Below are 12,285 nucleotides of genomic sequence, written 5' to 3'. Positions count from 1 at the left end.
CGTTTGCCTTGCCACATTGCTGTCTCTGTTTCCCCTTGTCTGCTCCGGAGACAAGCTATTCAGACCACGTTCGAGACTCTGAAGCTTGGGGGATGATACGGATACCTTATGGGAGCCTTGCCCGTTGCTTTCTTGTCTGGAATCGCTCACCGTTTTCGTCTCCGTCTCCGTCTCCGTCTCCGTCACCGTCACCGTTTCTTAACGTCTCCGTCCCAGGCGGTCAGTCACCTTACGGTCCTCCCCAGCTCACAGTCCTGTCTTGGAGCACCGCACGGTGGTCGTTGTCCGGTACAGGTAAGGTATCGGTAGAGCTGCATGCTGGAATTGGCAGGCCTTCTGGGCGGCTGGCTGTTAATTTCACACAATCTCTCGACTGGATTCTTCGAGTTTCTGTTTCACTCGCTCACTTGGTCTCTGTCTCATTGGTTGAATGTCACTGCACTCCTTTCCACCTGCAGATGGGCAGAAGTGTGTTCTTGCCCGTCCCGTCGTTGCCAAGTGAGAGTCTCCTCCTCCTGTTGGTCTCCTCCTCCTCCTCCTCCTCCCTCCCTCCATAAGGTGTCGCGTCGTAGTCCCCTTCGCAGTATCCTTACCGTCAATCCTAAGCCGTCTTGGAAGTAGTGTACACGTATTATTCGATCCCGGGAAGTTGGGGCGGGAGGAACTGCAGACGAACAGACCAGCGTCCGCGAATCCCCCAGATTCCAGAGTTCCCGACGCATCCAAGCGCCTTCCCATCCGCGACCCTTTTTTCCAGAACAAGACGAAAGGTGTCGTGGGCCCGTTCCCTGATTCAGTCTTGCCTCTGCAAGCTTGTCCTGTCACCCCTTACCTCAAATCGAACCGTGATAAGATGCCGTGCGTGACCTTGATAAAGATGGAGGATGCAGATTAGTTTTGACTCAGGCAGGACCTGTCTCCGTAGGTATCCGTAACCAAACACACAACACACCTTGCCTTATCTCGCACGCCATCAATCGTAATCTGAGATGACGCTGGTCCATGTCTCCTCCTTGGCCTCACGATCTGCGCTGTATGTATGTACAGAGCCTTTAATTCCAGCGGTTGATGACTGCTCGCCAACAACCATCCCAACCTGCCGTCGTATCGAATCAGCGTTGCACTGGACTTCCTGCCCCTCCCGTCTCTGGCTCTGACCTTGGCTTCAACGTCAAACCTTCGTCCGATGATTGAATGCTGATCTAACCCCTCTACAGCATCCCCATTCGAGCTCTTAGTATATGCTCCAGAAGCTGCTGACTAGCGCCCGTACTATGTACAGCTGGCTTGGCTGCCCATGGTCGTCATTGAGAGTGTTTCAGACATTGCGCTCTTCGTCATCCCCCTCGAACCCAAATGGGCCTGCGGTCGGTACAGGTACAGAGTTGGCAGTCACGTGGTTCATGGCCGTCTGCGGAGTCTCGCAGTCGACTCTGGTTGATTGATCGATCGTAACGATAACGGGCCACGTAGTAACGAGTTGTCAACTTGGCCTCGTCTGCTGTTCCTCCTTTCAATTCAACTCAACAACACAACCATGTTCAGCAACAAGTTAGACAAGGTAGAGAGCTCCGAAGGCGGGGGATGCAAAATGAGCAAAGGCATCCGTCATAACGGGCACGTTCTTGCCTTGCGCGTCGCCGCTCGCCGCCGCTCGTGTCCCCCTCCCACCCCGGGGCTGCCGTCCCCAACGATTTGGTCGTGTGACCGGCAAAGGCGGGCGGGAAGTAAATTCCTGGCTGGAAGGCGACCGGGCCCCCGGGAGAGTGTGTAATGTATGCGCTAACTCGCATCTAGACAGACCTCACGGTGCTTAGCTCGCACCGCAGTAGCTAAGGTAAGGTAGTTGCGCAGCTCGAGCTCACACGTTATCTTGACTAAGAAACAAACAACTAATAGGTACGGATAGCAGCTGATGCCACGCCGATATTCTGGTTCCATCGTGTCTCATCTTGCAACCCTCTATTTGCAACCCGCCTGCAATTGGATCGATTCACGCCTAACCTCATGAGTGTCTCCTTACAGGCTGAGGCGTTTTGCAGGCGTTTTGCTTTTCCAGGAAGAATGAAAAATGACTGTTCGTTCCTCGGCTAGAACTTGACTGCGTCTCCCCAAAGTAAACAAACTAATCTATCCGAAGTTGTGCGTCGCTGCAAGAGGGATGGATAGGTGGAAGCGTCTGTTTGCCGCTACCCACGCGACGAGCTTCGCGGCAATGGCGCCGCACCGCGGGGGCGTGGAGAGCAGCGGTTGACGGTGGGCATCGTCCATGGTGCAGCCCCAGCTTGCGGTGGCTTGCCGCCAGTCATACCACTCATGCTGAGAGAGCTCCCTTGTCTCGAGTTCGTCTCTAGCTTCAGTTCTCCAGTTCTCCGATCAATTCCACGGGGATGCAGCGATAGCTACCCACTCCCCAGGCATGTCCATATCTGCAGCTGCATGCTCCGAACAACTCCCGTTCCGAAGCTTTATCGGGAGTGGTGGCGGTTCGAGGACCATGTGGACAGCGAAGCCCCTTTCCCTCTTCATTGGGGCAGGTCCGCAATGCTGCATGTACTTTAACGTCCAGTGTTACCGCCACCGCGTACGGATACAACTACAACTGGCTGCGCGTCGCGGTCTGGTGGACGATGGACGGGGCTGTCTCTGTCTGGGCCGTGCGCCGTCCTCCGTGAAGCTTCGGGGGCCGTGTGCAAGTGACTGACTCACCACGGGCCTTTTATCAAGTAGGTACCTAGGATAGGTTTTGGATGAGGAACGGTATCTGATGGTATTCGCAAGGTCCCGTCCAAGATTCAGAGATGCCATCGTCAGTAGCACGTCGGTAGAACTGCCGTCTCCCATACCCATCCTCATAGGCGTCTGCCATGGCACAAGGCATCTGCAAGGCGTTCCAGTTCCTATCGTATCGCCCATCACCTACCGCATCTCGGCGAGACACGTTGTTGACCAAGTGGAGTCTTTACTCTGCGATCGAGACAAGACAAAACGGATGACAGACTTGGCGTGGTGGGTGTACCTAGCAGTATCTCGAGTCTGATTAGCTGGTCGTGGGTATGATGGCGCTTGAAGGACAGATACGAGGAACAAAGGGGCTCAATACCTCGTGGCCACCACTCCAACGCCAGCGCGTGAACCCTATCCCGATTCCGGCGCATTCATATCATGAGATAGTAAACGTGGATGGGATGATATGGCAGATTCTTTGCTGCCGTCTGTAGGCCGCAATGCAATGCGTGCCTGTCGTCCCAGGTCCGGGAGAAATGCGGGGAGACTACTCTGTACCTAGGTAGAAGGCATCCGTACGGTAAGGTAAGGTGAGGTGAGGTGGCACGGCAGGCAGTATTCGTAGCTGTGCACTAGGTCGGTCGGTAGGTAGGTAGGTAGGTAGGTAGGTAGGTATCGAGACGTGAAGGCGGCAGGCGTGCGCAATCCGGACAAAGTGGCTCCGCCTCCGTCCTCTCAGGTGCCGTGGGCCGTGGCACGTACCTTGATCCGTGCCTTGAGATAATACCGTTCGAAAACACCACACGGCGGACTATTGGCCGATGCTCTCCACTTACGGCACCTACTTCAGGTCACAGCGCTCAGTCCTACGATGGCCTCATTTTCATGGGGTTTTACGCCTTAACCGAGTCACCCTCGTCCGTCGTCCGTCGTCCGTCGTCCGTCGTCCGTCGCCCCTCTGTTCTCGGGGCTGACGGACACTAGGCTAAGTAGGTCACGACAGCTGCCACCGGCTGCGCCTGTCCGGCTGCCTGTCCGGCTCCCGTGCCGAGTCCGTCCGGGTCTCCAGGCCATCCCCCTGCCGCCTTCGATGTTGTCCGTACGGAGTACTGCCATCGGCTGTTCCATCGTCACAATCAAAACATGCAGTGAATTCCTTATCCTCCTCTTCAGGTTGTTATCACATATCGTTGCCGGCTCACCGCTGCTTGTCATGAACGCCAACATGTCTTAACATGTATTGTTATTGGGCCTCCCTCAGCACCTTCGGAAGGTTTCGCGGAGCACTATGCGGCATTGAGGTACTGTAGTAGGCACACACTTTGAATAGGGTGCCATCCCCACACACACACTTCGCGTCACTAGACACACCCAACTGCACAGCCTTTTCCTGTTCCGGGCCATCTTGAATTCCGGTTTGGCTTGACCGCCTTCTCGCAATTTCCCACCGTCCAACCTCATGCATGAACCACTGCCAGTTTGATCGAATCAGCTGCAGGCCGACCAGCTCACAAACGACGAAAGCACGCTGAAGGATTTTTATCTTTATTTTCTTTCTCTATTCTTCAAGCCGTCTGTCGGACTTTCTCTCCTTGGGCCCAGACGTTTCGCCCGTCGCGTCCCAGGTCTCACCGTCTCACCGTCTCACCGTCTCACCTTTGATTCCTCCCGTCACCGCCCTTGCCGACATCTCAGAGAGCACATTACCCATCTGACGTTCCACCATGGCATTGAATCTCGGCAAGATCAAGGTCGTATTGCTTGACATTGGTGAGCCTGAACCTCACCGCATCCACACCACAAGCTGATTCGAACCGACCGTTACTGCAGAAGGCACCGTCTGCCCCATCTCCTTTGTCAAAGATGTCTTGGTACGCCTATTCCCCCCGCCCTTCCCGGTCCTGTCGGGTGCCGGGTCCTACCCCGATGGTGCCGATCCTGTACCCCCGACGTGGCTTGACCATTCCGGCCGGGTCACCGTGTGCATTTTCCCGCCGCGGCACAGTCCGCTGCCTCCCGTACTGACACTTCATCCTCTCTCCAGTTCCCTCACGCCGTCAATGCCTTGCCGGCGACCCTAGACAACCAGTGGGACAGCCCGGATTTCTCTTCCTACCGGAATGCTTTCCCGGAAGATTGCGTGTCAGACCGATCTGCATTCGAGGCTCACTTTCGCGACCTCGTGAACCGCGATGTCAAAGTCTCGTACCTCAAGGCTCTCCAGGGCTATCTCTGGAATGAGGGCTACGAGTCTGGCGACATCAAGGCTCCCCTCTTTCCGGATGTTGCTGAGCGTCTTCTGACATGGAAAAACGCCGGCTTGCGCCTCGTCGTCTACTCTTCTGGCTCCGTCCCGGCGCAGAAACTCTTCTTCGCCCATACGGACGCTCAGCCGTCGGACTTGACCCACCTCATCTCTGGCTGGTTCGATACGGTCAACGCCGGCCTGAAGACAGAGCCAAGCAGCTATACCAACATCTTGTCCAACTTCCAGGACGCCAAGGCTTGTGAGTGGCTCTTCCTCAGCGATAACCCCCTCGAGGTCTCAGCCGCCATCGCCGCCGGAATGCAGAGCATACCCGTTGTCCGCCCAGGCAACGCACCTCTCCCGATTGGTATGAGCCCTCGGCCGATCAGTGACTTCAAAGAACTGGAGGGTCTTGGGTCGAAACAATCATAAGTGACTGATGATTGCGGGGTATTCGACAAACGTTCCTGCTAGAAACTATAGTTCTATCGGGAGGCCCGGCATGAAATGCCTCGAATACACTCTGCATCCGGCGAATATCACATTCAGCTTTCCCGTCTCCGTCAGAGTCCGTCCGTGGTCCCTTCCGTACCCGCGTCCAACCCACGCGAAGACCGTTCTAGACAGCCCTTCCAACTTTCTTCGGCACCAGTACCGTGGAATTTGTCGTTGTTTGTACCACGCCACTCAAGACCCGGCTGAGACATGTCGATCGGTTTTGAACTCTGAAGCAGGCCAGGGCGCGAGCGAAACCCAGAATCAGACGATAGTTTTCTTGTCAGTCTGCTCGAGAGAGAAGGCGAAACTCTCGTAGCTGTTGATCGTACGACCGCACCTGTTGCAGTGGTCCAGCGTGTGCGAGAATATCTAGGGCAGTGAAGAAGCTGCCCATCTGTAGCTCACCACCCGCCAGGCACCGGACTTATTAATCTGCACTTGGACTTTCAGCCACATTGCCGCGGCAGTTTAATCCACTGATGGAAGCGTACGAGGCGCAACTTGCAGTGGAGGATCTAAGCAGCATGAGGCACACAGTACGGCTTATCTTATGAGCGACGGCACGAATCGAGGAGGACTGGCCAACATGAAGGGTCGGAAACGTGACACCTTCAAGGCCTCCCCTCATGGAAGATAACGCGAGCGATCGTCTGTCGATCTATGCGAGGTCACCGCTGGGCCCTTCCAACACATCAGATGCTAGGGTTTGATCGCCGAGTCCCGCCCCAAAAAGGCAGCCGGAATCGAAAATGGAGCTCCGCCCCGTCTCGGGTGTGAGCTACGTACGAGATCGGTACACGGAATCCGGCATCTCCTATCCAGTCTGACAGCGTATGGCGGCCGCGGGAGCCAGATTAAGGTGCTCATGAATGAGCGCAGCCAGTGATCTCATGATACTTTCAGAGTGATGGTGAAGTTGTTCCGATTCGGTCCAGGGTTGATCTCCTTCTTCACAAACGGTGGCAGAGGCTGACGAGGTGAGTCTTCCCTCTTCCAGAAGGAGTAGACCAGCTTGTTCGTGACTTTGTCCTTAAGTTGAATGTACCCCAAGAGTGTCATTAACTCAACCAATCGTTCCTGGGAGAAGTATCGCGAATTGGCAACGCAGCTCCTTGGTAGGACGACGAATAACGAAGGGAAGAATTCGCGGGCGTTGTCTGGAAGATCACCATGGGGCTGGCGCAGAAATGACAGTGTGCGGAGAAGCATCTGCCCACGCAGGGAGTGATCGGGAACGTAGTTCAGCACCAGACTGAGAGAGATGATGTCGAATCGTTCCGTGTCGTCCTTGGGGAGGGGTCGATCCATGAAGTCCTGCTGCACGATGCCCGGCCGTTGGCTGTTCAGGTCGATGAGTTCCATGTCGAAGAGGCCGCTCTTGGAACAGGCGTTGTCGGTGCTGAGCGCGCCCACCTCAAGCATGCGCAATCGGCGATGCTCGATGCCCTCGCCGTTGCGCTTTGTTGCTACGTTCTTGGCCTTGACCGGTTGAAGCTCTGCTGGTCGCAGCCAGTCCAGGAGGACCTTGGAGCTGTCCCCGCCGCGATCTATCCTTTGACCCTGAAGGCTGGCCCGTTGGTATTCCTCCAATCCGCCGAGAGCAGATATTTCTGCGGTTATAGCTGCTGCTTCTTTTTTATCGTTTCTGGCCAGAGCCTGTTGGCGTTTCTTCTGCAGGGTGTGGTGAGTATTGATGAGCGTCCTGGTTTCCTTCCGCGATATTGACTTTGCTTTCTTCAGCGTGGGAGGCCGGCCGCTGGCCAGCAACTTTGGTGTTTGCTTGTTCCGGGCCATGATGGCGAGCTCTAGTCAGGCGGGGAGAGAGAAAGGCAGATGGCGCGCAGAGTTATCTCGTAAGACACAGAAGACCGCAGGAGGTTACCACGCAGCGATTAAGCAAATCGAGGGATCGCGAGCAAATTAATTATGATACGGACGGCTGTGAATGCCTGAGAATAATTGGCCGTCTGACTGCGTTATGTAAGCTAAGTGCCAGAATGCGCCACCCGGGGTGGATTGCGCTTAACGGTGAATCTATTTTCCTTACCCGATTTCCCCTCTGGACAGGGCAGCTGATTGGTCGAAGGGAGGGGTCCGCCAAACGGAAAAAATAGGTGCCCTAACACAACCCACGACGAAACCCAGGAACCAAAAAAAAAAAGACGTAGATTGACTTGTTTTCGATCTCGACAACCACGACATCCAGCCCGCTAACCGACCAGCCAGCCAACGTCCCAGCATTCGCAATGGCCCCTAACACGAAGAAAGGTACTTGAGAACTCCAGCGACACTCTTTTGCGCGCGGGCGCATAAGAGCCGAAAACACCAAATGTTTCCCCCAACTCGATAAATCTTCTGCCGTCGACGGCAACGGGGCCAACACTCCCGAGCATCATGCTGCAGCAGATTTTGCGAGTTCTTTGATCTTAAAGAGCGATTGCTGATGCGACATTTTCCACAGGCGGTGCCTCCAAGGCTCCCAAGGGCTCCAAGCAGGCCAACGCTGCTGCCAAGGCTGCCCTGAAGGGTGTAAGTACAGACTCAGGTCTCAGTCGAAAGGACGAGAGGACGAGAAGAATTTTTGCTACTCTGGCTGTCCCTCCGGAGGCAATACTGGGCCCGTCAGAGGCCGCGATGTTCAGACGCGACGGATGCTAATACGTTTTACAGACCAGCTCCCACAAGAAGACCAAGGTCCGCTACACGACCTCCTTCCACCGCCCCAAGACCCTCGTTGTCTCTCGCGCTCCCAAGTACCCTCGCAAGTCGATCCCCCACGAGCCCCGCCTTGATGAGCACAAGGTCATCGTTCACCCTCTCAACACTGAGAGCGCCATGAAGAAGATCGAGGAGAACAACACCCTCGTCTTCATCGTCGACGTCAAGTCCAACAAGGCCCAGATCAAGCAGGCCCTCAAGAAGCTCTACGATATCGACACCATCAAGATCAACACCCTGATCCGGTAAGCCGACCCATTTTACGGGCACGTTCGAAAGACCAGAAATGCTGACACAGTCAATCTAGCCCTGATGGCTCCAAGAAGGCCTACGCCCGCCTCACCCCCGACGTCGATGCTCTTGACATCGCCGCCACCAAGTTGGCTCTCGTTTAAGCGTTGGAACGACGGGAATGGGAATGAAATAAAAAGCAATTCGGGTTCATTGACTGCAAAGGCATTGGCATGGGCGTCTTTAGGTTGTTGATTAGGATCCCTTGCGTGGCTTCCCCAAGGGCATAAATCGAATCCCCCGGTCCTCAAATTGGGGTACAATGACCTTGCCCAGTCTTAAACAACGCAAATGAATGCGGTAGATGCTGCTTAATTGAACTAGTCGTCGTCCACGTGTAGCCCAGTCCAATGTTCTTCAAGCTGGGTGCGAAATGCGACGGTACTGGTTTTGTTGTCACTCTATTCGTGATATGTCGTGGTTCTACAATGCTTGTACAATGGAGTCGCGCCAGATTAGACGTCCTTCGTCCTGACTCCCGCAGCGCGGTCCTTTATCCCTTCTTTGAATGCCCAGAAATCTTCTATCCTGAGCGCATCTGGTTGAGGTGCTTCATGGTCAAGAAGTTGACGTCGAGGAAGCGGTCCACGCAGTTGGCCAGGCACGACTCCTCGCCCTTATCCAGTTTCGAGTTCTTGATTGAGCCGCTGACGCACTTCTTCCAGCAAATCTCCGTGAGGGCGTGGGTTTCTGTCATGATCCAGGATTAGCTGTCTGTTTCAAACCATCAAGCTATCGTCTCCGTCCGTGGCAGCTTGTTCCTCTTGCGATCTCTGAGTGGGTGTACTAACGTGTCTGAATCTGGGATCTCTGCTGCTCGTTGGCAAGGAATTGGCGGAGCTCGGCCTTGTCCTTGTCGTTGAGCTGGTCAAGGTCGGAGTTCTGGAGGGCTTGCTTGGAGGCGTCCATTTCTTCCGCAGTTGGGTGTCTCGACGGGTATCTTTGAAGTGAGATCCTGGTGTGTTTGGTTGATTACGAGTGTCTCAAGTGGTATCTACCTTATGTGACGTTTGCAGGAGGTTTCAGAGTTGTTCACGGCAAATTTGTTCGCCAAAGTTGAAGGCGATGAACGGCCGCCTGCACTGGTGCCAGCCCACACTCAGTACAGCTTTTTTCCACGTCCCCACTTCCTTCAATGGGCACACACCGGCATTGGCTGCACCCGTCCCTCCGCGAAGCTCCATGAGCCTCGCACTCTGCCTCGGTGCAAGAACTCTGCATATCATAAAACTTCTGTCATGTCACCCGGCCAAGTCTCGTGAAGCGTGCACACATTCAAAGTATCAGGCAACTACGTTTTTCATGTCAACCTAACGAATGGCGCTAGGCAACTTTTATTTCAAAACTCGATACCAATGAAAGAACAATTCATATTATTACTAACTAATCCGATTGTCGTTAAACTTCATCGAGCTCCATGCAAACAGTCCTGAAAAGCGTATAAGCGCGCCATTTGCGACTTATTCTTTCTTGGTTTTCAGATGTACTTGTACTTGCGAGCCAAAGTCAAGCTCACGATACAGAAGAAGATCAAGCTTCCCAAAATGGTGAAGAATGGAATGAGATTCTCGCCTCCCCCAAAAGGAACCTTCACGTTCATGCCAAACAAACCACTGACGAGATTCAGCGGGACGAGGATTGATGCCAAGAACGTGATCTTGCTCAGAACCAAGTTCGTGTGGGTGCCCTGAGAAATGCTGTTGATGGAAAGCTGGGCGAGATAATTGCTGTGAGAGCGGGACAAAATCTTCTCGAAATGGCCAAGGTTCGTAACCATAGTGACAACGTGGTCCTGAATGTCACCAAGATAGAGGCCAATGTCCATACGGGGAGTGACCTTATAGTTCTCGTTGCAACGCTTGGTGAAGCCTCGAAGCACATCGGCCTTGCCTCCAAGGAGGCGCATCAGAGCCATGGTATTCTTGCGGACGCGACCGATTGAGCGGAGGAAGGCGTTAGAGTCGTCCTCACGGGCGACGAAAACACCATCCTCGATGGCGTCTGCCTCCAACTCAATCTCGCGGATAACCGGAGCAAAGCAGTCCACAATGTCGTCACTGAGTCACCAATGTCAGTCCAATAGAGCCCTTGCGCAGTCGAAAAATAACTTACATGAGAGCATAGCAAATCCAGTCGCTGCTGAGGGCAACGTAGTCCTTGAGCAACGCAATGCGCTTCCGAACATGAGACGCGTGAGCATTGGGCTCAAAGCTGAAGCTAAGGGTGCCCTCGCGAAAGACGACCACATAGATGTTGAACGGCTCGTACTCTATGCCGTCATCTTCATCGACCGCGTGGAAAGATCGGAAGCTCGCAAAGTAGTACGAGGGAAAAAGCTCAATCTTTTCGCGGGCCTCCTGAGTCGTGATGTCCTCGATGGTGAGCGGGTGAACACCGAACGCCTTGCAGATGGCCACGACCTCCTCCTTGGTGGGGTTATTGACGTTCAGCCACCAAACACCATCCGATTCATCGGCGGGCAGGGCGAAGAGACCACGAAGGTCTTCGCCAGGAAGAACAAGGTCCCCAAGCTCTGCCGCGTGGATCGTCGATTCCCACGCCGAAGAAAAGAAGCTGAAGCGGTTGGGATCCACCGGTTGTTGGAGACGCTCAGGTTTCGCCTGGGGCTCTTCATCGACGGCAGGCTCTTTCTCGGCATCCTGGCCCGTTGAGGAGTCCGATGGCATATCGAGAATATCCCCATCCACAGTGTGGAGCTGCAGCTGAGGCTGAGCAGGCTCAGTTGCTTGCTGCCTGAGATCCGGGAAAGCACGTAGAGAGTCTTGACGGCTTTCAACCCGCGAGGCCCGGTCCGATTGCACGAAGTTTTCAAGATAGTCAAAGTCGATGTACAACTGGTCCTTGCGCCGACCATCCGGGACCGGAAAGCAGACGTCGTCTTCAGCAGACTTGTTGGTAGCGAGACTAGCACCGTCGTCGACCGTGTGAGGTCTACTGCGGTGGCTTCGACGGCTACTGATAGAGACGGCCCGGTGGAGCTCGTTGTCGTCGCCGTTCCTCTCGGGCTTGGACTCGGAGACGGACAAGCCTCGCTCCCGTCGACGTGCCTCCGCGAAGGCCTTGACGGAGTTTGGTGGTGACAACGATCGCTGATCGGTCATTGTCTCAACGGTCGGTCGGCGCACACGACGCGCGGTTGGCGACACGTCTGCGCCTTCGTCGTCAACGACTGCCTCCTCGAAATCCCGAACCCGAATGCTCGCTGACGGATCTCCCATGGCTGATTCGGGTCCTAGCAGACGAGCTCCGTAGAGCGTGTCGAAAGTGCCTCGGCGAGGACGGTCCAGATGAGGGGTATATGTCATTTGGTGACGATGGTCGTCGAGTTCGGGGATGGGTGTCTTGAACCCGTGCTCCGACACAGTCTCCTCGTGGTCAGACATACTGGAAAATGTGGGTGTTATGCTTGTGATGCTGTTGATGTGTCGATCAAGACGGGCAAAATGCTCAAAAGTTCGTCAAGGTCGTGAGAGAACGGCGAGATCCAAGACCCAGGCTCGTTCTCTTGGAATGCCTCCGCAACACTAGGCTCAGATGGCGATACCCATAACTGATACGTTCAACAACGTACGACGCCGACCGGAGTCGATTGCACCCTGCGCGACCGCGGCGCGCTGTCCGCTAAATGGAGCAGCTAACTTCCAAGGCAGACAGTTTGTGTGCCGTTCCCCGAAAGCCGTGAGAATGCGCTGGGGAAACCAGCTACAAGGCGCTGCGACAATGCCGGGTTTGAGAGGTTCCAAAATAGTCGGGTTGACGTAGAACAAGCCAATTATGGAGGC

General features: G+C 54.8%; 5 protein-coding genes across 5 annotated transcripts; 2 read left to right on the top strand and 3 right to left on the bottom strand.

Moving 5' to 3' along the window:
* Positions 1 to 4,451: 4,451 nt before the first annotated feature.
* Positions 4,452 to 5,407, top strand: CkaCkLH20_10805 (2, 3-diketo-5-methylthio-1-phosphopentane phosphatase; the record flags this gene model as incomplete). The annotated part of the gene is made up of 3 exons (XM_038893519.1): positions 4,452 to 4,497; positions 4,558 to 4,706; positions 4,772 to 5,407. 3 exons carry the CDS (start codon positions 4,452 to 4,454, stop codon positions 5,405 to 5,407), a joined length of 831 nt encoding a protein of 276 aa, XP_038741068.1.
* Positions 5,408 to 6,361: 954 nt separating this feature from the next.
* CkaCkLH20_10804 (nucleolus protein) lies at positions 6,362 to 7,267 on the bottom strand (the record flags this gene model as incomplete). The annotated part of the gene is made up of 1 exon (XM_038893518.1): positions 6,362 to 7,267. The coding sequence occupies one exon, from the start codon at positions 7,265 to 7,267 to the stop codon at positions 6,362 to 6,364; it is 906 nt and encodes a 301-aa protein (XP_038741067.1).
* Positions 7,268 to 7,647: 380 nt separating this feature from the next.
* On the top strand, positions 7,648 to 8,586 carry CkaCkLH20_10803 (60s ribosomal protein l25; the record flags this gene model as incomplete). The annotated part of the gene is made up of 4 exons (XM_038893517.1): positions 7,648 to 7,741; positions 7,935 to 8,002; positions 8,144 to 8,436; positions 8,499 to 8,586. 4 exons carry the CDS (start codon positions 7,648 to 7,650, stop codon positions 8,584 to 8,586), a joined length of 543 nt encoding a protein of 180 aa, XP_038741066.1.
* A 419-nt stretch (positions 8,587 to 9,005) lies between these two features.
* CkaCkLH20_10802 (Tim10/DDP family zinc finger) lies at positions 9,006 to 9,391 on the bottom strand (the record flags this gene model as incomplete). The annotated part of the gene is made up of 2 exons (XM_038893516.1): positions 9,006 to 9,172; positions 9,274 to 9,391. The coding sequence occupies 2 exons, from the start codon at positions 9,389 to 9,391 to the stop codon at positions 9,006 to 9,008; spliced, it is 285 nt and encodes a 94-aa protein (XP_038741065.1).
* Positions 9,392 to 9,959: 568 nt separating this feature from the next.
* On the bottom strand, positions 9,960 to 11,886 carry CkaCkLH20_10801 (CorA-like Mg2+ transporter; the record flags this gene model as incomplete). Its single annotated transcript, XM_038893515.1, has 2 exons — positions 9,960 to 10,539; positions 10,595 to 11,886. The coding sequence occupies 2 exons, from the start codon at positions 11,884 to 11,886 to the stop codon at positions 9,960 to 9,962; spliced, it is 1,872 nt and encodes a 623-aa protein (XP_038741064.1).
* Between the last annotated feature and the right edge of the window lie 399 nt (positions 11,887 to 12,285).

This window comes from Colletotrichum karsti, assembly GCF_011947395.1.
Source record: "Colletotrichum karsti strain CkLH20 chromosome Unknown Scaffold43, whole genome shotgun sequence".
In the NCBI taxonomy this organism is placed as follows: domain Eukaryota; kingdom Fungi; phylum Ascomycota; class Sordariomycetes; order Glomerellales; family Glomerellaceae; genus Colletotrichum; species Colletotrichum karsti.
The sequence above is the reverse complement of the archived record's forward strand: the minus strand, read 5'-3'. Positions and strand labels throughout refer to the sequence as shown.